This window comes from Nanorana parkeri, unplaced genomic scaffold, assembly GCF_000935625.1.
Source record: "Nanorana parkeri isolate BGI_ZX_2015 unplaced genomic scaffold, ASM93562v1 scaffold17, whole genome shotgun sequence".
Lineage (NCBI taxonomy): Eukaryota > Metazoa > Chordata > Amphibia > Anura > Dicroglossidae > Nanorana > Nanorana parkeri.
In genome coordinates this window covers 2,291,160-2,317,450 of record NW_017306285.1, presented here as the reverse complement: position 1 = coordinate 2,317,450, position 26,291 = coordinate 2,291,160, and the positions used below count along the sequence as shown (strand labels likewise).

The 26,291-nt window shown below is 43.4% G+C and overlaps 1 protein-coding gene across 1 annotated transcript in view; it reads left to right on the top strand.

The window, feature by feature from the left end:
* The window catches only part of DIDO1 (death inducer-obliterator 1), a 51,661-nt gene extending 25,377 nt beyond the window's left edge, over positions 1-26,284 (top strand). The window contains exons 7-16 of the mRNA XM_018559565.1: positions 8,356-8,896; positions 10,438-10,597; positions 11,085-11,201; positions 12,430-12,531; positions 13,012-13,147; positions 15,140-15,653; positions 18,709-18,862; positions 19,837-19,926; positions 20,061-20,256; positions 22,827-26,284. Coding sequence (XP_018415067.1) covers positions 8,356-8,896; positions 10,438-10,597; positions 11,085-11,201; positions 12,430-12,531; positions 13,012-13,147; positions 15,140-15,653; positions 18,709-18,862; positions 19,837-19,926; positions 20,061-20,256; positions 22,827-26,173 — 5,357 coding nt within the window. The 3' untranslated portion in view covers positions 26,174-26,284. The remainder of the gene's footprint in view (positions 1-8,355; positions 8,897-10,437; positions 10,598-11,084; positions 11,202-12,429; positions 12,532-13,011; positions 13,148-15,139; positions 15,654-18,708; positions 18,863-19,836; positions 19,927-20,060; positions 20,257-22,826) is intronic.
* The last annotated feature ends 7 nt before the right edge of the window (positions 26,285-26,291 follow it).

The following is a 26,291-nucleotide window of genomic DNA, read 5'->3' as shown; positions in this document are numbered from 1 at the left end:
TTCTGCTTGTGATCTCCAGCTTATACTCTAAATAGCATGCTGCTGGTGGTATGGCACCAATATCCATTGACTCATGTCTGCTGTGATGGATGGATTGTGTTAGTTGCTGGCTTTCAAAGGCAGGACATTTTATTAGGCCATGATATGAATGTCTACTTGCTTTACATATTTTGCCTCCATGCTATTCATATATTGATTTAAGACATCTGCCTCTAGTAGCTCTCTGTATATCAAGACTTACAGTTAGCAATCAAGCTCATAACTGAGGTGTTAGCCACCAGGAGTATCTGCTATTGTGAACGCCTAGAGAAAGGGACTGTAGAACAATCTCCATGCAATAGGTAGAACTTGTATATGTAATGAGCACACACAGATTTGTTGGTACCCTTACACAAAGAACCCACAATTTTCTATGAAAAAACAAAAACTGACCAAAGTAAATCGCATTCATCATAGTTTATCTGACATTTAATAAAATAAAACTTGGCTTTTGATTTGACAATATTTTAAATACAACAAATGAAAATGGCACAGGCAAAACTGAAGGACCCTAACAATTTGTTGCACAACCTCTGGAGGCGAGCAAGCGATTTTGGAGTCTTCTGCATCTGCCAACAAGTAGTTTGGCCCACTCTTCTTGAATAAATCTGGGTTTGAAGGGAAGGCTGTTTTCTCCAGACTGCATATTTCAGCTCTTTCACATCAGGACTCGAAGACCACATCATGATAGTCCAGTGTTCTTGTCCATTCTGGTGTGTATTTTGGGTCATAATCCCATTGGAGCACCCATGAGCTGCAACTGAGTCAGTCTTGTGATACTGGGCAGTACATTGTGCTTCAGAACTCCTCAATAGTCTTGAGTTTTCATTGTGTCTTGCACAGATTCAATATGGATGTCACCAGCACAAGAGCTCCAAATGAGTGCAAATCCATTTTTATTGATGAGACCTCCATCAATAAAAATGGACTTGCACTCATTTGGAGCTCTCGTGCTGGTGACATCCTTATTGAAGTTTCATTGTGAGCGGCGCCATCTGCAGTCATTACGAGCACCCATTATATTTCCTTGGGGATATCTTGTAAGGTGTGCTGCAAGACTTAAAGGAGAACTATGGGGGTCAGTGTTTTTCCCCATAGTTCTCCTTGGGGTAACAGGAGGACACAAACTAGCGTCCTCCCGTTACCCTAAGCTCAGTATACCGCGAGCTACAGCTCGCGGTATACTGAGACGCTGCACCTGGAGCGGATCCCGACTTAGATGACGGGATCCGCCCAGCTGCGTGAGTGACAGCTGGCTCTGCCTATCTAGAGGCAGAGCCAGCTGTACCCGCCCCCTCCCCCGTCCGGTGCGCCAGTCAGCGCTGGCAGATTGGGGAGAGGGAAATCCAGCCCCTCCCCCTGTCACGGCAGAGAGCCGTGACAGGATCGAGAGGTGAGGGAACCCGGTATGTGTTCGCTCACCTCCCGATCTACTGAGCCGACCTGTGAAAGGCTCATTGTCACCGGTCGGCTTAGAACTATGAGGTGAGTGGAATCACTCATGTCATAGTTCTCCTTTAAGAATATTGCACAGATTCAAGACACCCTGGGCAGGATACTTGAAAGCGGCCTAAAAACCTAACCAAGCCTCCCCCGTAGCTACAGTGTTCTTTTCTTTGAACGTTTCATCTGTGAGCATAGAGCTAATGTGACTTGACAAAAAGCTCCAGTTTTCCCTCATCTGTCTAAGATCTCTCCGAAGCATTATGGCCTGTCAATATACATTAGCAAATTCCAGTCTGGCTTTTTTATATTTATCTTTCAACAGTGGAGTCCTCCTTTGTCTTCCTTTTGAGCCCACTGTCACTCAAAAAGTGGCAGATGGTGCGTTCAGACACTAATGTACCTCGACCTTTAGAGTCCAGCTTGCATCTCTGTGGAAGTTTCCTTGGCTCTTTGTCTACCATTTGCACAATCCTTCTTGGGGTTGATTTATCCAGAGCACATCCAGAGGAGGTCCGCTTCCATGGACCTTAAACTTCTAAATATTTTTAACTGCAGTCACAGGGTCATCAACGTGTTTGGAGATTGTCTTATAGCCTTTACTTTTGAATTGTTGGTCTATAGTTTTCTTTTCGATCTCTGCAGACTACTCTTTTTTACTTTCACTGGACCAAGTTCAGTGTAGTGCACACCATGATACCAAACAGCAGTGTGACTTATTTTCTCAATTCTAAATGGTTTCACTGACTGATTTACAAGATGAAGATATGTAATACTAATTACCGTTTGGAATATCAGTTATGAGTTATCAGTATCGGCTATTTATAATCTTTTGTAAGCATGCAAAGAAATCTGTCAAGGCCACTTTTAGAATATTTTTTTGTAGAGGTAAACATTTTAGCTCCTTTTCTCTACTCTGATATTGCAGTCCACGGTAGAGCAGCGCTCCGTGTGGGAGAGGTAGAAAAAGCACAGGGAGCCAATCGGCTGTGCCACAATGCTCATGTAGTAACAAGGGACATGCTGCCAGCAGGAGAGATCAGACTGACGAGCTCATCACTTTACTTCTCCTTTCACTGTCCAGTCACAGGCTGAAGGAGGGACATAAACTGCAATAGAGAAAAACATCAGATCTCCTTCCACACAGGACGTTGTTGTGGCAGGTTTTAAAACATTTGCCTGTTTGAGTTGAGCTTTAACTATAAAAAAAGATGTTGCCACTCCTGACTTGTCAAACCTCAGTATGTTTAACATTCCAACAATTGAAATACTACTCGACTTCCAATTCTATACTGTGACGTGTGCTCAAAAATGAGCAGGGAAGTGTAGGTCTCTGTTCATGAAGCACTTGGTGTCTAATGTGTTACTACGCGTTTCCAGCTTTACCATCCAGACGTGTGGGCCTCTTTAATGTGTTCTACTGGAAAAAAAAAAGCATTTTTTTTTTTTTTATTCCATCAGTTCGGTGTGACAGTCTACACAAACATCATGCTGCTGTTTTATAGTTTAAGGGTGTTTTATACCTCAGGTAACAATGCGAGTAGACCTTCCATGTCGATCAAAAAGTAAAAATGTTCAGCAAAGGTGGCAATCGCCCTAACATAAGACTGAGGATCTTGTGGATCTTTATCATAAGGCTCTGTTGGCATTTATCACAAGATATTTGGACCCTCCCTAGCGGGAAGCATCATCTCCCATTAGGACAGTTTAATATCTGGCTTACAAAAAATAACTGTATGGATATTTGGGTTTCACAACATGACATAACTGGGTCATAGTCAATAGGTTCACCTAACTGTGGACTACAATTGTGCAGGCAAGGTAGTCTTAGAACTGAGCACCAAATGGGTGGCCCATATAGCAGGCCAGGTATTACAATCGGAGATCAGGGCTTCTGGAGGTTTTAGCATTTGCAGGGGTCTACATCCACAGCAGACAAAGCAAATAGCATGATAAGGAGATGGACCAGGGTCATAAGTAATCACAAAACAGCATCTTGAAGGATTATGAGGAACCTCTCCAATGCAATAAGCAGAATTTGTGTGCATGCCATGTTATCGTTTTATTAAAGTTTTCCAGATATACAGCTAGAGAAAAGTGTTTGAGGGACAGTCTGGATCACATCATGGCAATTAATCCAGTATATAGGCTATTACAGTTCTGTTGGCCAGGCTGATTTAAGGACAGATTTATTTGTGTGAAAGGCCATGAAAGATGTAGGCCCTTACTCTTGTCAAGGGATGGAGTATTATTGGATCATCCTTAGAAAGCCAGTAGGTCCAACAAGATGGGGTAGGTAGAGCGTATTTGAAGTGTAAGGCCTGGTTCACACCTAGGCGTATTGCATATGCGCGTCAGTCGCGCGGTTGTCTTACCGCGATTCGCGGTAAAAAAAATCGAGCAACAAACGCGCGTTTCCGAGGGCTACTTGGCTGTATCCCAATGGAAACGTGCAACAAAAACAGCCCAAAGTAGTACATGTACCTTTTCAGGCGTGGGCCGTTTTGTAGCGCGTTATGGACGGGCTGAAATACGCCAATGTGTGAACCAGAGCCATTGAATACAATGGGATTTAGATGTTTGAGCGTTTTGTAGAGCGTTCATCGAGCGTAGAACGCGCTACAAAACATTCAGGTGTGAACGAGGCCTAAAGACAGATACGAAAGAAAAGAGGGCAAGATTGATGATCCCTGCCAAGTAAAAATGCAGTTGGTCATTGTTTGAATATGACTGTTACTGGAGGAGACTACCCAGATACTTCATGTGGCCATGTAGTAAGAGTATCTGTTGTGGAGAGATGCCATGGATTCCTCCATATGCTGCATTCGTCTAAACTGTTGGATCCATTCTGATATGGTGGTAGCTCGAGGATTTCCAGTGACCAGGGATCACAGCTCGTGCTGCCTGCAAGAAGAATCTGCGTTTACTTTCGCTAGCTTTAGAGATCTACCTAGGGATCAAGGAAAGGAGAGCAACTTCAGGAGATTTGGGGATATCGGCACCTAACTATTAAATATTTTGGTCCAGTGGTTTGGAAGGCAGTGCCACCATATCTGGAGCGTAGTTCCTTTTGTGTTACATCTTCAACAGCAATCAGATATGTTTGGAAAACTATTTAGAAAGAATATAGTGGCCATTAGGCACCATTTCTTTGATAACTGCGTTCTTCTGCCAATACTAGATTTACCGTGTTTCCCCGAAAATAAGACACTGTCTTATATATTTTTTGGCTCAAAAAAAACACACTAGGTCTTATTTTCAGGGTAGGTCTTATATTTTAGCAATTCCCAAAAATAGTACTAGGTCTTATTTTCGGGGTAGGTCTTATTTTCAGGGAAACGGTATTTGTGAGAGAGAAGATCATACCGAGATCATTGCTACTCATTTTAGGTCAACAGGTGGTATAGGATCTCGCCTATTACCAGTACATCTGGTCCAAGGAGAGACTGCATATATATCTGGCTGTGTGACAGGGCAAGCAGTGCTACTCTACGGCATAAATAACTACATCTTGCCCTATATACAGTGGCACCTCGGTTCATGAACGCTTCTGTCCGCATACAATTCGGTTCGGCAAAATTTTGCTTCAGTTCGCGAACTCCGCATCGGGTGACTAACACAACCGCAGCCATCTTCTATGCTCTGCAATGACACATTCGCAATATTTATAATGTCCAATGTAAGCTTAATCACATCTGATCGCTGTTCATTTTCACAGGAAACACAAAGCAAGCCTGTCTAGTTGCCTTGGTCTCTTAATTCTTGAATGGGATGACATGAAGTGAATAGTTGACTCTTCAGTAATAGCTAAAAGTTCATATCATTCGTAAAAATAATTCACCCCCCAATGTGGTTTAGTTTTTGTGAATTTAGGCGGTAAAATAACTTCTACTTCATTGTAAATCGACACTCTCCTATGGCAAAATAACCCTTCCATTAGGAAACCAATAAATTAAGAAGGTGACCAGATTAGGGCCCTTGCAAACAGTTTTAGAATTTGCTATGTGTACTTTGGGACTTCCAAAGCAGTCACAATCTAGAATTGTCTACAAACAGAGGGACAGGATGCGAAATGTGGACACCATCTACCTGGCAGTTAACAGTCCGCTTAATACATCTTTTTCGATGTTTGTTTGTAATCCCGTGTGACATTCTCATGGGTCTTCAACAGATCCTTCACTGGAGAGGAGATGGATTTAGGCGCACAATTAAGAAGTGGTGAGGGGAAGGTTTTATACTGTTGCGGGGTTACTTTGGAGCCAGCTTAATTTGTAGAATTCCCCCTCAGCTGCTCTAATCTTCCAACTCGTTTCCAGTTGCATGACAAATTTTAATAAATGTTCCTCAGTTACTTGGTCAGGATCAAGGTGCCAACAAGTCAAAATCTGTAGTTGGTCCAGGGGATGACTAAAAACGTATAGATGGTTCCTGTTTAAGACGCTTCCATATTTCCACAGCTCATTAAGTAACCTTTTCCGTATGCAGAGATTCAACTTTCTTTTTTTGTTTGTCCCCCAGCTGCAAAAATGTTTTTTGTATCCATTGTGACCTTAAAGTGACATCAGATTTTTTTAACATAAACCAATACTGTAATGTGTGCTTTACTGTAATCCATGGTAGTTTCCCTTCTCTTTGCTGCTCTTCCTTTTAAATCCTCATGTCTTCTCATGCTCGGGGAGAACTTCCTTTTGCAGCCGAGTGCCTCTTCCTGTAGTGCTGGCTCAGGTTGTGAACCTTCACACAGACACCGTGTATCCATTTCAGAGACAAGGCAGTCTGCTGAAAAACAGAAGTTCTGCCCAGCATGAGAACAGATACGGATTTAAAAGGAAGAGCAGCAAAGAGAAGGGAAACTACCCTGGATTACAGTAAGGCACACATTACAGTATTGTTTTATGTTAAAAAATCTGAGGGTTTAATGTCACTTTAAGTAGTTCTAAACAGAAGTGGCTGATGGTTAGCCAAAGCATTGTATATCGCAAACCATTCCCTTGTGGTTTTCTTTTTCTTGGAATACGGTTTCTACTGCCTTTTTTTTTTTTTCATCCAGCCCCTTCCTGTCTACGTGCATTTTCTCCGGCATTGGCTGCCTGTCATTGCTGGGGACTTGTTTCCTGCTACTGGCAATGTCTTCACATTGGGGGAATTTTATCAAAACTGGAGCAGCTGTCAATCTTCTAGCTTCACTGAACAAACTGAAGAGATAAGCTGATTGGTTTCTATGGGCTGCTGCTCCAGATTTTATATCCCCCCCCCCCCCCCCATGTATGTTGCCACCTAAGGTGTCAATGAAAACACAGGACACTATGGTCACCCCATAACAGGAAGTGCCTGAACAAAGACCTTAATGGTAGGATCAGTAGTTTATAGCAGAACTATACTCGCCTCTAAATGCAATATCCTTGAGCGTGCCGACTGCTTTGCCCTGTCATCTTCTGGGTTCAGGTTTTCAGTCATCATGATTGGCCTCCAGGGATGAGCGGAATTGTACACTGAACTTGTCATGTCATTGCCAGGAAGATCAGTGAATCTTGTTGGAGACTTCAACGTAAAAAATGTTCATGTTTTCCCCTACCAATAAATAATGGCAGAACATTTCCCCCCACTCTATAGAGTGATGATTTATAGGTTTTCTTTAGGACAGCAGCTGCAATAATGGTGCCTTAAAGCTCAATTGTACTCCCCAGTTTGATAGGTTGGGCAAAATGTGTGAGCGCTGACTTTGCCACCTTCACCAGACTTTCAGAATCATTATCACCAGTCCTATTAAATCAGAACTTTATGTAAATACAATGTAAATATGTGTACATTTCTGGCATGCATGAGTGCTGGGGCGGATAAACTCCTGTGCACATGTGCAGGAGTTATGCCCTCCTGGGCCACCAATCAAGATGGTGAACCCAGACGACGACTGGTGAAAATTGTCAGCAATGGTGAGGGAGTTTGAGGGCATCGCTGGAGGGAAGTATAGCAGACTTTTAGTTTGGCTTTCTTCAGAAGGATTTTATCACATTTATATAAGAAAGCAGACGTCTTCCTATTGTGTTTGTGCATTCTAAAGATGGAACGGAGGTCCAGTTACTAGCAAGTCATCAGACACATAGTTTTCAGTTTAAATTCTTTTTTGTTGTTCAGAGATTCAGTTTCATACCCCCTTGATTTGATTCCTTTTACCGTTCACATCGGTGCATTGTAGTAATGTATAAACTCCTCCCGTCTTAGTGGGCTGTTCAATATAATGGGTCATAGCTGTTTTTCCTGTGGTTAAGGTGCATTTAAAACTTTACTGTCTTAACGCACACAGCACATATTGTGGGGCCTTATATTAAATCTATGTCTGTAGGTAAAGTTCACACAAACACAACTTCCCTACAGAATGTGTCGGATAATGCTTGAACATAACTCTGGTACACACCGTATGTAAGCTCCAAGTCAGAGCCTTTGTGTGTACTCTCAGCATCCCACAATGAAATGCAGGTGCCAGAGTGGCCAAAAGATGTGCCTGTGGGAATGCTGGGGGGAGTCCTGATAAAGCTCCAGATATTAAACTTGAGACCACTCGTGTACAGATGCTCCTATTGCACACAGGAGAATCTTTGCATACAACTGGACGTGCAAGGATTTTTCAGTGCCTTATATTGGGGACTTAAAAGCTTTAAAGAAACGATCGCCCCCTCCTTGTCCTACTTGTCTTATGTAAAAAAAAATTATTGGTATTAATTGATGAACATGCTATTCCAATAACAGTGCTGATCAGCTCCAGCTTCTAGGTCATTTTGCTTCTCACCTTTCAGCACACTGTAGCCTGTTAACAAAAAAACGGTTCAGACTATTTGATCAATTTTCCCCTCATCGTCTTTTCTTTTCTTGCAGCTGAGCAAACAGAAGAACCTGAAAAGAAACCAGAACTGCCTGCTCCTGTTAAAAAGCGCCCACTGTCTCCGACTTCTTTGGCGATGAAGCCGATCTCTGCTCTGCCACGGATCCCCATGTTGAAGAAGCTCTCCATTGCACCAGTTCAAAGCAAGCATCCACCAAAACTGTCTCCCGGCTCTACCAGCAGCAGCAGGAGCAAAGTCCTTCTGCCTCTAAAACCGCAGCCCCGTCCCCATCCCCATCCCCTTCCCGCTCTCATTTCATCTGCTATTAGTAAACTTCCGAAGATACCCAAGAAGGTACAACCTCAATCTTCTGCATCTGAGCCAAAGGTGGTGTCATCTTCAAACTCTGTAAGCAAGAAGCCAGCAGCTGTGGTCTCTCCATCCCACTCTTCTTCCACGTCTGGACCTAGTTCGTCATCTTCATCGGTGTCGAATGCTCCACCTAAGCCGTCATCCAGCGCTCCTCGTCCCGGGCCCAATAATCAGATCAGGCAGAACATCCGCAGGTCATTGAAGGAGATCCTTGTCAAAAGGTGTGAGGAAACTTTCTGTAGATGCTTTAGTCTGCACCTAAAGGTCATTTGTGTAAACTGCACACCACATTCTGGTGTACGATCAGCTACTGCTGATACTACTTCTTAAAACTGCAAATATTCAAAAAGTTGCACCATTTTTGGTTCAACTTTGCACCCAAGTTGCACTAGATACTTCTACTATAGTCTGTAATTCTGGTGTAACTTTTTGAATATTTGCTGTTTTAAAAAGTTTTCAATAAAGAAGTATACTCTGTTTACTTTCAGGGAGGGGGACAGTTTGGTGATTTATGCCCCTCAACTCATTGACTTCCGCATGAATGTTGAGTGCTGTATGAGGTCTGGGCTGTTATCTCGAGTAACGGTAGTAGTTCGGGGACAAGCCACCATACCTGTAGCAGGACCTCCTGCCAAAGGTCCTATTCAGCACAGCTGATCTTAAATAAGGTCTTGGATGAATAGGGCTCTCTAGCCAAGGCAACCTTAACTATCAGAACTTGAACATCTCTCCCTCTTAAGCTGGCCATACACTTGTATATTATCTGCAGATTTCTATAGTCAGATGGAAAAAGTGCAACAGATTCCATCTACGCTAAACTGTGTATTGAGAAGTCTCCCACTTCGCCAAGCTTTCAGTATCTTGCTAGGTGGCCCCCTGGCTGTCAATCTAAGGCTGGCCAGACACCTATAGATCTGCAGATTTTCTATGGTCAGGTGGGAAAAGGGCAACAGATTCCTCCATCTACGCTAAACTGTGTGAGGAATCTCGCACTGGGCCAAGCTTCCGTATCTTGCTAGTCGGCCCTGCTGGCTGTCAAAATACCTGAGCAATCTGATTTGGATGCAGGCGTTGTTCAGGTATTTTGAGAGCCAGTGTGACCGACTAGCAAGATACTGAAGCTTGGCCCAGCGGGAGATTCCTCAATACACACAGTTTAGTGTAGATGGAGGAATCTGCACTTTTTCTATCTGATCAGCTTCAGAATTGGCTCTTTAGCACCACTGTATGTTCTAGTTAGACAAATATCTTAAAGGCAGCTATCACCAACCACAAGCTCCCTGCTTTTGAGGTATTTTGGTTTCTTTAAAATCTCTGCAAGCTCCTTTTGCAGCATCTCGGATGTACTTAAATTGTTTTGCAATTTACATTTTTTAGACTATTGTTTTCAGTGTTTTATATCATCTCAAATACCTTTCACCTCCGAGCAAATTCACTGCCAGGGAATACAAGAACGGGCACGTTTTCTTAAATGTGTCATCAAACGATTGGATGATGCATCATAAATGAAGATATCAACGTGTACCTGTTTGAGTGCACCTACTAAAGTTATAGGTGTATATTGTGCAATAAGGGTTCCCATTCTTTTATCTGGGAGAGTACCTGCAGCAGGGACCTATAGTAAAAATCGATTCACATTCTATAGACTTAGTACTGCAGAGAGTTTTTGTGGGTAAAGCTAATGTGCTTACATTTTGTAGACAATAAGAATTGATTGTCGCTTCTACATGTGTAACATGGTGTGGATTCTTCTGTGATTTAGGGTGAACGGCAGCGATGATCTGGTGATGTCAGAGAATGAAGTGGGGCAGGTTGCTGTAAATATCGAAAAAGAGATGTTCAGCCTTTTCAAAGACACGGACAGTGGGTACAAGAGCAAGTATAGGACCATCATGTTTAACCTGAAGGACCCAAAGAATCAGGTAAGATCTTGTTACAGGTTAATAACGCCCACAACTCCTTCTGCTTTTAGATGGAAAGTGACCAGAGAACATGTAGCATAAAATCCCACTTCATCCATAAAGATCTCCGGGCACTTTTCTCCCCTTTATGCCAGGGGTGCTCTTTGAGAGTAGATTTAATGTCCGTAGGGGCAACACAGTTCATGAAGGGAGGGGATTGTCAGGGGAACATCATAGTTGGGCTGCATATGTACACTTAGCCGCCCTTTTAAAACATTTTGTTTTGCCCCCCTAGTAACCAGTTTTCTACTAACGTCAGGATTCCTAGAAAGGCATTGAATTTGATAGTTGGCACTTCCTGTTTCAGACACTTTAATCATTCAGAAGTACACTTGTAGCATTCATTTTAGTCTCTACTAATGTTTAAACGCGTTAATCACCTTGCTATTGAAAAATGGACGGTCACTGGGTTACATGGTAAACGTTGTCTCACTGTGGTGGTGTCTAGGGTCTGTTCCAACGAGTTCTTCGCGGAGAAATGTCACTGGCAAAATTGGTGCGCCTGAAACCGGAAGTCCTCGCGTCAAAGAAACTTTCTTCCTGGAAAGAGACGGAGTCAAAAACGGTACGTTTGAGTGAATCTGGTGAAGTGTTTTTGTGACATTCATGGGAACGTAATCGGATTTAATGTAGCCGGTCTTTATAAAATGGCATTCAGTCAAATACATTTTCCAAATTCTAATAATTTATCGCTATGCCACACCCTTAAAGTACTGTATAAAACGCACATCTGAAGTCCTGCACCAATAGGCTTTAGTAGGGCCATATGAATAGCAACTTTATTGTGCAATAGTCCATAGATGCTGTTTTAACCTTCCTGCAGTCAGGTCACATCCCATATTCTGAATGGATGCGAAGGACTACTGAATAAACCTTGTGGTAAAGAACCTGAAGTATAGCCATTTCCCTGACCACGCATGGACATTGCAGCAATACTCTGATATTGGTGCAAATAAACCGATTGTAGACATGCAAGCCTCTCTTGGACTGCAGAGAAAACGCAGTCAAATGATCCCTATGTATATTTTTATATAGTTGGTAACAAGCACTCTGATTATTAATTTGACTGGAAACGGTCCGAGGGCAAAATTGGGCATCTCTGCTGTCTATGCTTCCCTTGGAAGAAGTTATTATTAGAGCACTTAAAGGGCCATGTCACACAATTGATACCGTCACTGGCAACAACTCGCCAGCAAATGGATTGATCAGAGACCACTCTCCTTATCTTATTACAGCCATTCTCAACCAGGATTCCATGGAACTCTATGGTTCCTTCAGAGGTGGGTAAGGGTACTTTGGCTGATTGACCTCCCATCTAATGGTCCCTGCATAGTTTCTGGACCCACACTGCTTTGCAAATCCATCAGCATGGCCTAATTGTATTTGTATGTGTTTATAAGGGGGGCAGACTAACCACCACTGTACAGGTTGCATTTTTTCCTGCAGATCACCAGTGTAATTGGTATTTTTCCCCATTTGCCACCAATGAATTGTTTTTGGTAAGGGTTCCCAGAGACCTGAATATTTTTAGGGCTTCCTCTGGTAAAAGGGTTGAGAGAGGCTGGTCTATGATGTCCCTTGCAGCAACAGAGGGACATCATAGAGAACAGGTTCAGCCAGCAAGGGAGCACAGTGTCAGTAGCACCCCCAGGGTGATCAAGCCCTTAAGGCACATATTTACAGTGCAGTAAATGAGAACACTGTTTCTGATAGAGTACTGGTTAGGCAAGTTGAATACATATTCCATATGTTGGTAAATGAGCTGTGTATTTTTTTTTCCTTGACTCCAATAGACAGCGTTTCTGAAAAGCAAGTCTCGTGTGGAACATAAAACCCCCTCAAGACATTTCTTAGTAGATATGGAGGAATCCCCTCCCATGTCTGATACTGACACGGTGGGTTTTGGATCTTTTGTAGCATAGCTTGTAGAATTGTGCGGGACCACATTTGCGCAGGCCAACAGTCCCGGACTCCTCCATATTGCAGGCCCTCCCTGAAATACACAGCAGCTGGGGTTTTCATTTTGGTTGTAGAATTCTTGTACCCCATTTTGACAATCAACGGGGGCCTGTTTTTGGTTTTTTTTTTATCTGGGAATGTTGGCCGTTATGTTAATGTGACCCCGCTTTCAAGGTGCTTATGCTGCCGAGTTAATTAGTCACGTTCTTTTTCGGCTCTCACCGACTGTTTTGCGCACTCTTAAACTTCTTTGGAAACACTTTTCCTGCAACATTGCTTTCATGGTAAAATGTCACGTGGGCTTTATTTAACACAGTAGAAAAGCAGTAAGGTTTATTTCCTGCTGAAAAGCATTCGTTGTTCATGTGGCCTGTTTTTGTTGTTTTTTTCCCCCTTTTTTCTAAAATTTTGTTTAGGAGCAGCAAGAAGCGGCTCGTGTTCCTCCGGAGAAAAGCAGCTCGGCCATCCCTGACATATTCAGCAGTATGTTGGACGACACAACAAGCCAGCATCGCGCCCATCTCTTTGATCTCAAGTGCAAAATTTGTACAGGTACAAAGCAAATGTCACAATTATAGTGGAGCTCCGGGCTAAATGCATGGTTCGAATTCTGCGTAATGGTTACACATGACATGCATGTCCTCATTTTAAATGACAACCCAACACAAAGAGGCAACCTACCTGCGTTGTAGTGTGTTGTGTTACAAAAAAAGGGTCATGCACAATTCTTACCACATTGCTCGTTAAGTCTAGGGGTAGAGGAATAGGGTGCAATACCTAATTATTCCCTACTGCGCTTCCCTGATGCTCCTGATTTTGAGTGGCCCTTCATCGTCATTACATACAGTGCACGTTTATTAGTTCTGCATTGATGTCGGCAACCACAGGTCAGGAGCACCATAGAGCATAGGCTTCAGGGGATCAATCGCACAAAAAGCAGGAGCCTGCCAGGGCGAGGAGTAAGGTAAGCATTGCAGTGTATTCTACACTTAGTGGGGCTCCCCTGCAAGGTTTTTATTTGTCTATTGCCCAGAGTGGGGCTTTAATGCAATGCACAATAATGTGCAACAAAATGCTTTTTAACACACTAAGGAAGTAAATGGACCCTTACTGTTTGACCTACCAAACGATTTGTAGTTTTGTTTCACCCGGATTGCGATTTACACATCTGACACACTGCCCAGGACAGTATGTAATGTGTACCGTGAAAGAGCTGTGTAGATCACAAGACAGGAAATTATGTGAAATCTCTCTCGGTGGAGACATGAACTGCTGCAAAACACTTTTTTAAGGGTAACAGAAGGGTTAGAACAGGTTATCACACTGTCTGTGTCTTCATGTCTCGCTGTCTTACTGTGTACCTGAGGTAAGGCCATCCATGGACGGCTATAGAAACTCAACAGACAAATAAATACTTTTGGCTGGATTTGGATTTTAAGGATGGTAAGCTGCTGAATGGTTGCTTCAGGTTACCACACACAAGCTGTCCATGCATATTACAATCTAAATGTATGATCTCCTTGATATTTACATACACTCTGTATTGTGAGGACTACATAAACAGACCATTCAGGCTAGGTTCACACCGAGGTGACTCCTGACCGTGTGGCAGTCCGCGTGGTTTTGTGCACGATTACCGCGCGGTCAGGAGTCACCAAGGTGTGAACCGATCGCGCTGTGGGTGCCATTATTTTCTAATGGCACCCAAGTCGTGCGGGGCGGATCTGGTAGTTTCCTACCACGATTCAGCCTGTGCAAGTGAACACGATCGCAGCTAAAAACAAAAATGTAGCGCATGACGTGTCGCAAAAAAAGGTACTTGTACCTTCTTTTTAGCGATTACACTAGCACACAATCGCGCGTGTGTCGTGTAGGTGTGAACCTGGCCTCAATTTGTACCCTGGGAAACTGGTCTTTGTAGTTTGTTTATGTAGCAGAGTCTGTGCTGTCAGATTCTCTTTTTGAAACCGGTATTGGGGCAAATAGAAAAAGCATCAGCCACCCAAAAATTTTATTTGCTGTTTATTGTATTGGAAGGCCCACCCACTTCTACGTCTTTAAAATGTGCCGTAATTCCTGACTTGCTTACTGCGGTCTTTCTGCTTTATTTAGCATGACTTTACTTGCTGTAGGATAATCATTCACCTTCGATATTAAGACTGTGGGTGGTTCTAGGAATGGCATGTAAGTGTGTCTACAATCCCATAGCTGTATACTTGCAGTGTGAAACAAAGGCATTGCTTCCTCTGACTTCTGGTCTCAGGGGATTTGATGATACCACTGGGCTGCTTATGTTGTCCTTGTTGGAGGCTCCGACACGAGACAGCAAAGTCCTGCGCACATTGTAGAAAGTCCTGCCAAGTCAATAATGGGGAAAGATCAGCTGCAGCAAGACCACAGGCAATTCTGGTGACTAGTCCTTTTGTACTGTCTGTCTTTTGTGGGCACAGCTTCCAGAGTTCAGTTACTTCTTAGGCAGACCTGTTGCCCTGTGATCCCAAGACTGTGGTTTATTTTAAGCTGAATCTCTTTGTTTCCCAACAGGTCAGTTATCTGCCGATGACGAACCCCCAAATAAACGTCAGAAAACCACTTCTCCATCTGTGAAGAAGGTAGAGCCTAAAATAAAACCAGAGGATGATGAGCCTCCCCCACCTCCAGAAGAGGAGTCGGACACGCCAATGGAGACCAATGAGCTCAAAGACAGCGTCCCCAATGTGGTCCCCGAGCCAGTTCCATTGCCCAGTGCTTCCCCCACACACCCCGTGTCCCCTTTTGTTAGTCAAGCTCCCCCACTCCCTGTCCCAATCCCTGTCACCACAGTCATCGGTTCCGGCAGGGACCCCAGAAGAGCGATTAGTCGACCGCCTCCACCAGCAGCTGCCACCCCTCCAGACAGCAGTCCGCGAGTCGCCCGGGATAATGAAGAAGCTTCAGCGCCATTGCCGCCTCCACCGCCGCCTCCTCCTCCTCCAATCTTCTCTGCTCCAAAATCCATCCTGATGAAACCAACAACCTCAGATATCCGCTATCTGACATCATCGTCATCAAACGTCAAGTGCGTAGTCCCTGCATTAATGTGGAACGAGTACAAAGCCCAGTGCTTGTTACAAATTGAAAATATTCTAGATGCCGTTAGCACGCTCAGACACAAATTACAGAATGCACAACAGCGAACTGTTCAGAACCACGTATATCAAATACATACATCAGTAGGCTTATAAAAAAAATGGCAGTGCAAAGAGCTGGCACAATGTACAGAGTGCAGTAGCCTATAGCTGTAACCGGTTTAAGCACTATGACAGATTATTTCTGATTGGGGGGGGTGCTACACTTTGCATTGTGCTTTACCTTTTATAAATGCACATATGTCGCTGAAGCGTGCGAAGAAGACCGCCGGGAACTAGACCGCGTGAGGTGCCAGACCTTTCCTTTTATACTACCATTACCCCTTTGACCGCACTCTGAGACCTGAGCCATACATAGAGTAGACAGTGGGACAGTGCACAGCCATGGAGGGTGAGCATCTACAGCTGTCAGTGTGTCTGTATTTGCACACCAGAAGACCTGTCACCTTATGGTGCCTATTCTTGGCGGTTGGCTTATCTTTTTACTCCACTATGGGTGCATTTTAAGATGACCATGACTAATTTCTGTGCAAAAAAACAACACTTTTTAATGATGTCTCCAAGCCCCTCGCAGCCATCTACATGAGCAGGAGATGACATGCTATGCTGAAGCAAAGGACACAATACCCATTTTACTGACTATCCTAAACCTTTATCGGAGCAGTGGGGTGGGTAGATCTTTTGGATCATCTTATTTATCACATACATACATATGTACACATTACCACACAGAATAGCAAACAACAACCAAAGGGGAGGGCTATTTTACTTTTGTTTTAGAACATCATTTCATATACATATTTTGGTTCTCTTGCCACTTGAGATATCTACCTATCCCTAAAGCACTGTGATCTGCTAAAAGCAAATCATTTTTGCCATAAGCCCTTTGTCAGCCTGAGCAGACTGGTGCCATGGAAAGAAGAGAATGGCAAAGCCCAATCATAGCACAAATCAGAGCTTCCATGTGTAATTGTCGAATATGGCTGCTCCCTTGTACATATAGATTGCAAACTCGATCTAGAAATCCTTTTTTTTTATAAAGCAATACTTGTTAACATTATGCACAGTGGCACCATTAGATTCACTTGGCTCTTAAAAAAGGAATAACATTAGTGCAAGTGTACACTGGCATCTGAGTTTTGCCTCGTTCGTGTGTCCATCTGCACGAACTCTTAAAGACAACACAATTACTGTGATTTGCAGAAAACATGCGTCACGCTGGTAGAAACATCACATAGATAAAATAATCCTGCAGGATGCACTGTATCTGTGGAGTGGTAGTACATATATAGAGGAATAATAGGCGATTTATTGTCCCTCGCTGTCATCGGTTGTTGACGGACAAGTACTGTGGAAAGGCCCCCTTCGGATATACAGGCTGATCTGGCTGCTTGACATCTGATCCAGTTCTAATGAGCAATATGGCAGGTTGCACAGACGGCACCTCTTAGTGTGATAGACCTGTAATACTTTTGAGCCTTAAAGTGACATTAAACCCTCAGGTTTTTTAACATAAACCAATACTGTAATGTGCGCCTTACTGTAATCCATGGTTGTTTCCCTTCTCTTTGCTGCTCTTCCTTTTAAATCCTCATGTCTTCTCATGCTGGGGCAGAACTTCCCTTTTCAGCTGAATGCCTCTCTGTAGTGCTGGCTCAGGTTGTGAACCTTCACACAGACACCATATATCCATTCCTGAGACAAGGCAGTCTACTGCAAAACAGAAGTTCTGCCCAGCATGAGAAGAGATACAGATTTAAAAGGAAGAGCAGCAAAGAGAAGGGAAACAACCATGGATTACAGTAAGGCGCACATTACAGTATTGGTTTATGTTAAAAAATCTGAGGGTTTAATGTCACTTTAATAAGGCAAACTCAATCAACAGAGGTGGGTAGGGGGTCATTTGTTTAATGCATCAGCTGGTTGCTTGAAACAGTCGCCCCACTATTATTGCTATTAATGGCTCCAGATGACATTTTATATAGAAATGAAGGCAGCTAATCCAAATTTACTATGGACTCTGATGCAAAATAGTACATTTAGCACTGGTCAAGTGCCTTTTGGCCATTATTTGCTTTACTGATTATGTAGGGGGCACCGCCAAGGCAAGCACTATAGTAATGGGGCACGCCATGACCAATCTTAGGAGCTGGAAGGGAAAACAATGGCTGTTTTCAGCCTGGCATCTGTGATGGTGGATGTGTGGCTTGTTCTATGCATAGGATACTCTGTGCAACCCCTGTGAACAAGTCCTTGTACCTGATGCCAATCTACACTGTCACTCCAGGACAAAACTGTACTCATAGGGAATGTAATCGGTTTTACTCCTTCCCACTGCACAAAGTATAAGGGGTTGTACATTTTAGTAGGGAAAAAAACAACACCTTAATTTTGGTTCTACAGTTAAAGGGCAAAGCAAAAAAAACATTTGGCACATCTCTTCAACATGGACACGTTTCCTCATTTTCTATAGTTTTAAAAGTGCTGCAAATACAGAAAAATCTGTTTTGAACTGCCAGAAATGCAGTGAGCTCTCAAATTCCTGTTAACACCGTGCCTTTGCTGCACTGATGCCTAAGTAGTGTTGTCTGCCCTGCCCAATTTTCTTCTGCTAGGCTACAGAATATTTCCCCCTATGTTATACATAGTGGGAGCCATTTTCAAAGTCCTCAACACTGCTTTGGATTTCTGTGCTGAAGAGCCAGTGTTGTCAGCTTGCTACAATAAGCATCTCACTTGTTTTCTGGAAGCTTAGGAGGTATTGCAGGGTTTTTAAAGGGATACAACATAGAGAAATGTACCGAATGTTTTGATTCTGTCCAGACAAACGTTTAGGTGCTTTTACTATGAAGCAAGTCAGTTCTTTTACATACAACTGCACAGTAATTGTTTGACGTCGTCATTGTCCGTTTTGTATCCTCTGAATCATGTAGATTGATTGCAACTGCTTAGTCCTTTTACACTTTAATATTCTACTTTTTACAGCTCGCCTGATATGAGATCACCCCAAGATGGAGACACCTCGCTCTTCCTCTCCCGTGTCAACCCTATCTGGAAGGGATTTATAAACATGCAATCTGTAGCCAAGTTTGTCACTAAAGCATACCCAGTGTCTGGTTCTATCGAGTACTTGAATGAGGTTTGTCTTGGTGCATTTCTTTCTATTTTACTGTCATGATTATTTAACATACCTTCAGATTATTTAGAGAGGAAAAAAAGACTGTAACTGATTACAAAGGTGAAGACCAGTTAGAAGCGCAAAGCAGGCCTTCCTATCACTTCCACCCATTGCATTTGTGAACTTCAACCAACTTTGAACACGATGTTACACTTTGCATTGCTAGTGACGTTGCTGAATTCATTGTTCTTTTTAAGGGCAGTTACTAAGCATTGTTGAATTGCATATCTCTTAACCAGAAACTGTGGTGTGCGTTTAGGAATCCAAACTATGAGGATGATTTCTGAGAACTAGATAAGTTGTCCTTGCTAAGCTGTGAGATGCATAACATTCATTTTCTAGCTTGCTTGAATTTGTTGGCAACGCCCATTCTGCCACACCCCAGCTCGGTTGTACCGAACATAAGTGTATGTAGACCCTGAATCACTGTTTGGTATCATGCCATGGATTTTTTTCAAGCAAATAATTTTTAAGTATTACCTGGAGATCCTGCCAGTAACAGCGCTTCATTTTGCAGCGCTATGCCGTTGTCTCGCGATTTGTCCGCACTGTTGTTGGCCTGCCATGTGCGGCGCTTCAATTGGACCACTTATCAGGTCTGCCTCCTGCGGACCTGATGACGCTGAGGAACATGCAAAGTCTCTTAGTGTCGTGATGAGGCCTTCTCCCCAGCCCTTAGGTATAGAAACGGTACCTGAGCAGTCATATGACCACAGAATAAAAAAAGTTTTAATTACACTTTTAGCCAAAAATTAACCATTAAGTGTAAGTGTGTTGCTGCAATGCTTGATTTTAAAAGCCAGGATTGACTTATACCTTGTTACGTAGAAGGTCCAGTGCGTCACCTCCTCCTGAGCAGGCCATTTAGCAGATTGTAGTACCTGATTTTTCTGAGGCAGTAGTGTATAATACTGGAATGTCATCATCTTATTTAGGACTTGCCAGACACCATCCACATTGGAGGAAGAATCTCGCCAAAGACTGTTTGGGATTATGTGGGCAAGCTCAAATCATCTTTGTCAAAGGTAGGTGGACTGTGGAACCCTCTATCCTGAAACTATAAAAGCCAAAGCATAATCCTCACATGAATACCCGCTGTATACAGAGGCATTTTTTCATCATGTTTTAGACACGACTGTTGTCATGTTTCCACCTATAGGAGCTGTCCTTGATCCGCTTCCACCCAGCCACAGAAGAGGAGGAAGTGGCCTACATCTCCCTCTACTCATATTTCAGCAGTCGTGGCCGTTTCGGGGTGGTGGCCAATAACAACAGGCACGTCAAGGACCTCTATCTCATCCCCCTGAGTGCCAAGGAGCCAATTCCATCTAAACTGTTACCCTTTGAGGGACCAGGTAAGGAGCTTGTTCTTTAGATTGAAAATAAAATTAGCCAAACTGTCAAAATAGTCCGCAGCAGGTAAGTATTTTCCCGTACCTTGGCAGAATTCATATTCAATGGGATATTCTTATTTCTTGTGATTTAAAAAAAAAATAAAACATTTCTACAAAAAAAAAAAAAAGTTTGTCTGTTTGGTATCGGTATTTCTCTGATATACTTTTTACATTGCTTGGCTGTGGTACGTGGAAAGTCCAGCGGGTGCCCTTGTAATCAGCGTGTCGGATAATTGAAGACTTTGAGGAACAGCCCTTCGAAAGGAAAGCAATCTGAAAACGTCGTTCCGCTTCTTCATTTGGACTGTAGCTTTCAGTTCTGCATCTACATTCAGCATTGCTACAGTTGAAGGAACCTAAGCCACTAAAATTGAAGCTGTTATGTATAAACCAAAAGTGCCACCCAAAGATAGAAGCTGTTGGTTGCACAAGATGGTACCGTTGAGGACAAGAACTTATTTGGCCTGAAGTGTCGGAAAGGAAAGGTTGTGTTCCCAAAGCAGTGTTTTAGATTCCTAATCTGAGATATTGCTATGGGCAATATAGACTCGTTCAAATGTTAAGAAAGTGTTATCTTAGTACATTGTGTGGTACATCTAGTGAACCTTCTTATTTACTTCAGTTCCGAATGGGAGAAAGCACACAACTTGAGGTAGGCTCACACACCAAAATGGAGACTGTGGAGAGCATCACATAAAGGAGAATCAACATTAGAATACTCACAGTACAGGACCAAGCCTTTTATACTAGTTGAGGACAAATAAAGCTGAATGCTGGCTTAAATGTATTTTAGACACTTCTAGTGTAGCTGTCTGAAACATCTTTATATTAGGTTCTCGCATACCTGGCTGAGAGTGAGAGATCATTCAAGTAAATCAGGCTCTGTTACATTGTACAGTGCTGCCCATATAATATGTTTCCAGGCACTAGGAGCAGCAGCGGGAGGTGTTTAGGAAGGTTACATGAGGAGGAAGAGACGGGGCCACCTCAGCAATTCCATTAGCTGGAAATCAGCATACAAACCACAATGGAGCACCATCATCCATTGTGTTATTGGAATTTCTAAGCCATTAGGTCTTCAGCAAACCTTAAAGGACTATAAGTCTACAGATAATACACTGAAAAGAGACCTGCTCTAGGGCTTTCATTGCAAATTGTCTGAAACCGTCTGCTTTTCATCCACGGGCTTCAACACTGAGCCAAAGACCCAGAAAAGGCACGTGGAAAATGAAGTCTCCATACTTCGGGATGGTAGTTCTGGAAGTTGTAAGGCTGGAAGTTTAGCCTGACGGCAAGGAAACTAGTTTTTTCACAAATGAGGTCAGCAATGGCAGAAGAAAAAAAGGCTGAGCAGTCATCACATAGCCTTCCTACAGGTATACTGTCCTTATTTAATGTCTGTTTAGTTCCTAACCCTGGCCCTCTTTGTAGTACCCCATTAACCATCCATAGCAGATTATACACCCCCTACGTGTCCTCTGATTTCTGTGACTGCTGTCTTCTGCATATGCTGAACTCCAGGCCTCTGCTGATGGTAGCCCCCAATGGAATACATGCAAGGTTTAAACCTGTCATTGAGATGAACACAACAATACACAATACCTCAACCTTCATGCCAAGTCTAGTTTGTCCCCTTAGTGGTTCTTTAGGCCAGTGTTCTCTACAGTAGTTTGAGGAACAATAAACAGCAAAATACTCATTTCTATATTAAAACTAAATTATATTTTAGTACACTTATCTGCACAGGGATACAAAAGCATTGCTGGAATCCAGGCTTCCACGCAACAGCAGCCATTTTTTTTTTGGTCAATGTTTGGTTCCAATGTTCTATTAACTCTACTTTTGCTATGTTCATTGTTGAAGTCACAACATATCCCGTCACAATGGACATCTGCTTTCCATATTTTTGCAAGTGCTAATACATCAACATTGGCAGTGCTACGGTTTTCCTTCTCAACGTTCACACAGGAGCGGACTTGCCATTGCCTTTGGCAACCAGATTTTGCTTCACTTCACTGTTTTGTGCAAAAACCCTACAGCTTCTAGCCCACACAAGCAAAAAGGCAACTAGAACCTGGTTCTTAGTTCCAACTATGTTACCCTTGAAGTTGTAAAGGAAACTTATTTTGAAGGAAATCTAGAGGCTGCTGTTGCAAACTCTTTGAAAACGCCAGTTGCATGGCTGTATCTGTGTATGAGTCGCTAATCCGGGAGGAAGTATGCAGCTAACACAATCAGGGTGACGTCAAAAAGATATGACGACATTGTATCCGCATGACAGTCGGGTAGCTAGCTTTTTTTTTTAGAAGTTGGTCAGTAATGGCAACCACCATGTTTCTCCGTACGTGTTTCCTTTACTAGACAGCCCCTGCTTTTGTGTAGTATACTTGCACATTAATAATTCAAAGTTTGTATTAATGTAGCTGACTTGGTCTGTAGAGCGGGATGATAAAGCGATGATTTGAATACAGAATTTGTCTTCAACATGCATCACTCTCACATTTCTGTAACTTTGTCTTTTGCTCTTCTAGGCCTCGAGTCCACACGTCCAAACATGATTCTGGGACTGGTTATCTGCCAGAGAAATAAACGCCCTGGTCCTATGGAGCAAGAGAAGGCTGAAGAGAAACGTCCGAAGGCTCAAAGCCAGGAAGAGTTGGAAAGCTTGAATTTAGGCAAACCAACAACCAATGCTGTTCAGCCGGAAAAGAAGAAATATCAACCACTATTTACTGACATAATGAGAAGTACAACACCTCCGGGATCACCACCACAAATCTCTGAGCCAGCGTCAAACGTTGTTCATCCCATCCTTCCACTGCCATCTGCTAAAACAGAGAATGTCGTTTCCATAACCAACCTATTAAAGGGTTCCTCTCCACCTGCTGAACCTTCTGCATCATCTGCAAAAACCGCCACTCCGCTGGAGCACATTTTGAAGACGCTCTTTGGAAAAGCGCCGGAAACCAAAAATGAAAATGCGAGTACTCCTCCCCCTGTTGCTGCTGCTGTTACTTCTACAATGACTACTTCAGTAGAGACTGAAACAGAGACGAGCTTTGTTGACCCCATCGTCCAGCAGTTTGGACAGATGTCTAAGGATAAAGCTTTTGAGGAGGAAGATGATAGACCCTATGACCCAGAAGAAGAGTATAATCCAGAAAAAACTTTTGTCCCTACGGTGGTTTTTGACAGTAACGATAGACCCTATGAACCCGAACAGCCATGTGAAAATCTATATGATGACGAGGCCTATGATCCAGAGGATGAAACCATACTGGAAGAAGCCAAGGTCCCATTTGAAGATTTGCCCAACAGGATGGCTGCGCAAAATAAACTCAAAACATTGGAGGTATCTACAGAATTTCTAACAGAGGCTTCTGATTCCCCATCGCTTCAAGAACAGCAAAAGATGCTGGAGGAGCTGAACAAACAAATAGAAGAGCAAAAGCGACAACTTGAAGAACAAGAGGAAGCTCTTAGGCAACAAAGGGCAGCAGTAGGCGTCTCCATGGCTCATTTCTCTGTATCGGATGCTTTGATGTCGCCTCCACCAAAATCTTCCACAATGAGCGCCAATCTGTTTTCAAAAGAACCAAATACAATAAAAGCCCTAATGGATATGGATGTTCAGGTATTCAACCGCGATCCTAGACAAGCAAGAGACCCGCGACAAGCCGCCACAAAAAGAACTCTGCCGGACACAGAAACTGTTCCTATTACACAGCCACAAAGTGAGACACCACCTATTCCTATGGAAGCCAAGAGGGCCACCCCTGTCACAACATCATCTATTAGTATCCAAAATGAGACCATGCCTCTTGTTAGCAATCCAATACAAAATGAAAGTATCTTTCAAAAGGCTGAACTTGACCCTGAGCAGGAAGAAGGAGCTTGGTTTAATCCACGCAGCACAGGAGCTACACCTGAAACTTTGGTAGGAACCACTAAGCCCCCACGTAAAGTTCTGCTGCCAACGCCTGTGTCGAATCCACCGCTAATTAGGCCATTGGCACAGTTTTCTCCACAAGAACCATCTTGGTCTCCTGAGGCCAATGCAGAAGCTCACTTTCCTAATCAGACAATGTCTTCACTAGAAAACCGGACTGATGGTTATGAACCTAAAAATGAAGTCATGTTTTCCCATAATAAAGAGCATATTCACGGTCAGACAAGTCATTTTGTAGACCATATGAATGCAGTTAATCAACCTGACAATAATAGGTCTGATCTGCAGTTTCCAATGAACCCCACAGTAGGCCCGCCTCAATCACAGCGTGAAATTCTACCTGTATATAGTGAACAAAGAATACCGCTTATATCTAATCATACAGGTTTAAGGGATTCCCCTATATATCCTGAAGAAAACCTTACACCTAATAGGGGTATGCCACATGAACAAAACATGCAGCACACAGGGCCTGGACCTTTGCCTGGACAATATGGACCGCTGGTTCATCATCCATATGGAGACAGAGGTCCTCTCCCTCCTCATTTTGCTAAAGCAGGACTGTCGCCCCCTAGGTTCGATAGACAAAATAGTCCCCAAATGGAATTCCAAGAACCTCATTTTGGTGGGCCAAACGATGGTCCGCCTAGATTTCACGATCAACCTAGGTTTGATGGTCCTCCACAGCTTGACAGTCTGCCTAGATTTGAAGGACCAAGAGGACCCATGCCACCTTCATTTCCAGATAGTCGAGGGCAATTTAATTTTGAAGGTCAGCGCAGACAACAACCCTCACAGTTTACACCTTCCAGAGGTGCTCCAATCCATCCTTCCTTTGGCGGACCTAGAGAACCGCCAGCTAGCCACTTTGGTGGTCCTAGAGGACCATATCCTGATCAATTTGAAGCTTCACGAGGCCCAAGCTCCATTCCTTTCGCTGGGCAAAGGGGTCCAGCCACTCTTCAATTTGACGATTCAAATAGAAATTTGCCAGCAAATCAGAGTCAAAGAGGCCCTACTGCTCTCTCATTTAGTGGACAACAGGGAGTTGTACCTTCCAGGCTTTCTGACCCTTCTTCGCTCATGAAACCTCAGCCACGGCCTTTGCTTGAACTCCAAACTGCTCCTCCTTCACATAGAAGTGAAGCTTGGGACAAACCTGGACCTTCAGAAATACTTCCAAATTATGCAGACCATCGGCAAGAGCCAGAACCACTCCGGGATTCGAATATTTTCAGACAAAAGGACCACAGAGGCTTTGAAGGTAGACCTCGAATCTTAGAAGGACATAATGATCCAGAATCATCTGACCTTGTACCAAACCAAGGCTTCGAGGAAAAACGAAGAGAAAGAGAACATGATGTGCAGTGGGACAGAGACAGGGGAAGAAATTGGAATAGAGACAGGAATCGAGACTTTGACAGACAAAGGGGTAAAGAACGAGAGGGAGACAAAGACACTGAGAAGAGGGAATGGGACAGAAACCGAGATAGAGAAAGGGAACGAATCAGGGAACGAGATAGTTATAGAAACCGGGACAGAGAGAGAGACCGGGATAGAGAGCGAGACCGTGATAGGGAACGGGATCGAGAAAAAGAAGGGGACAAAGACAACAAAGATCGCGAGAGAGACCGGGATCGCGACAGAGAGAGGGACAGAGACAGGTTTAGAGAGCGCGATCGAGACTTCTATAAACGTAGAGACCGATCCAGAAGCAGAGACAGAGATAGGATCAGAGAAAGATCCCGAAGCAGAGACAGGGAACGGGACAGAGAACGTGACCGAGCTAGAGATCGGGACAGAGAGAGGGTGCGAGGAAAAGAGCGCACGTTACGTAGCAGAAGCCAGGAGAGGGACTTCAAATCTGATCGATTAAGAGATGCGCCGAAGAGCACGTCCCAGGAGCCTCCACCTTCCAGTCACACGTAAAGGAATGGAGTACACAGACTTGTAATAATTTATAATAGTGTACATATCTGTAAATATTAAATTTTTATTTTATGTCTATCCCTTTAAAGGACAAAATTTGTGTTTCCTCTGTGTTTAA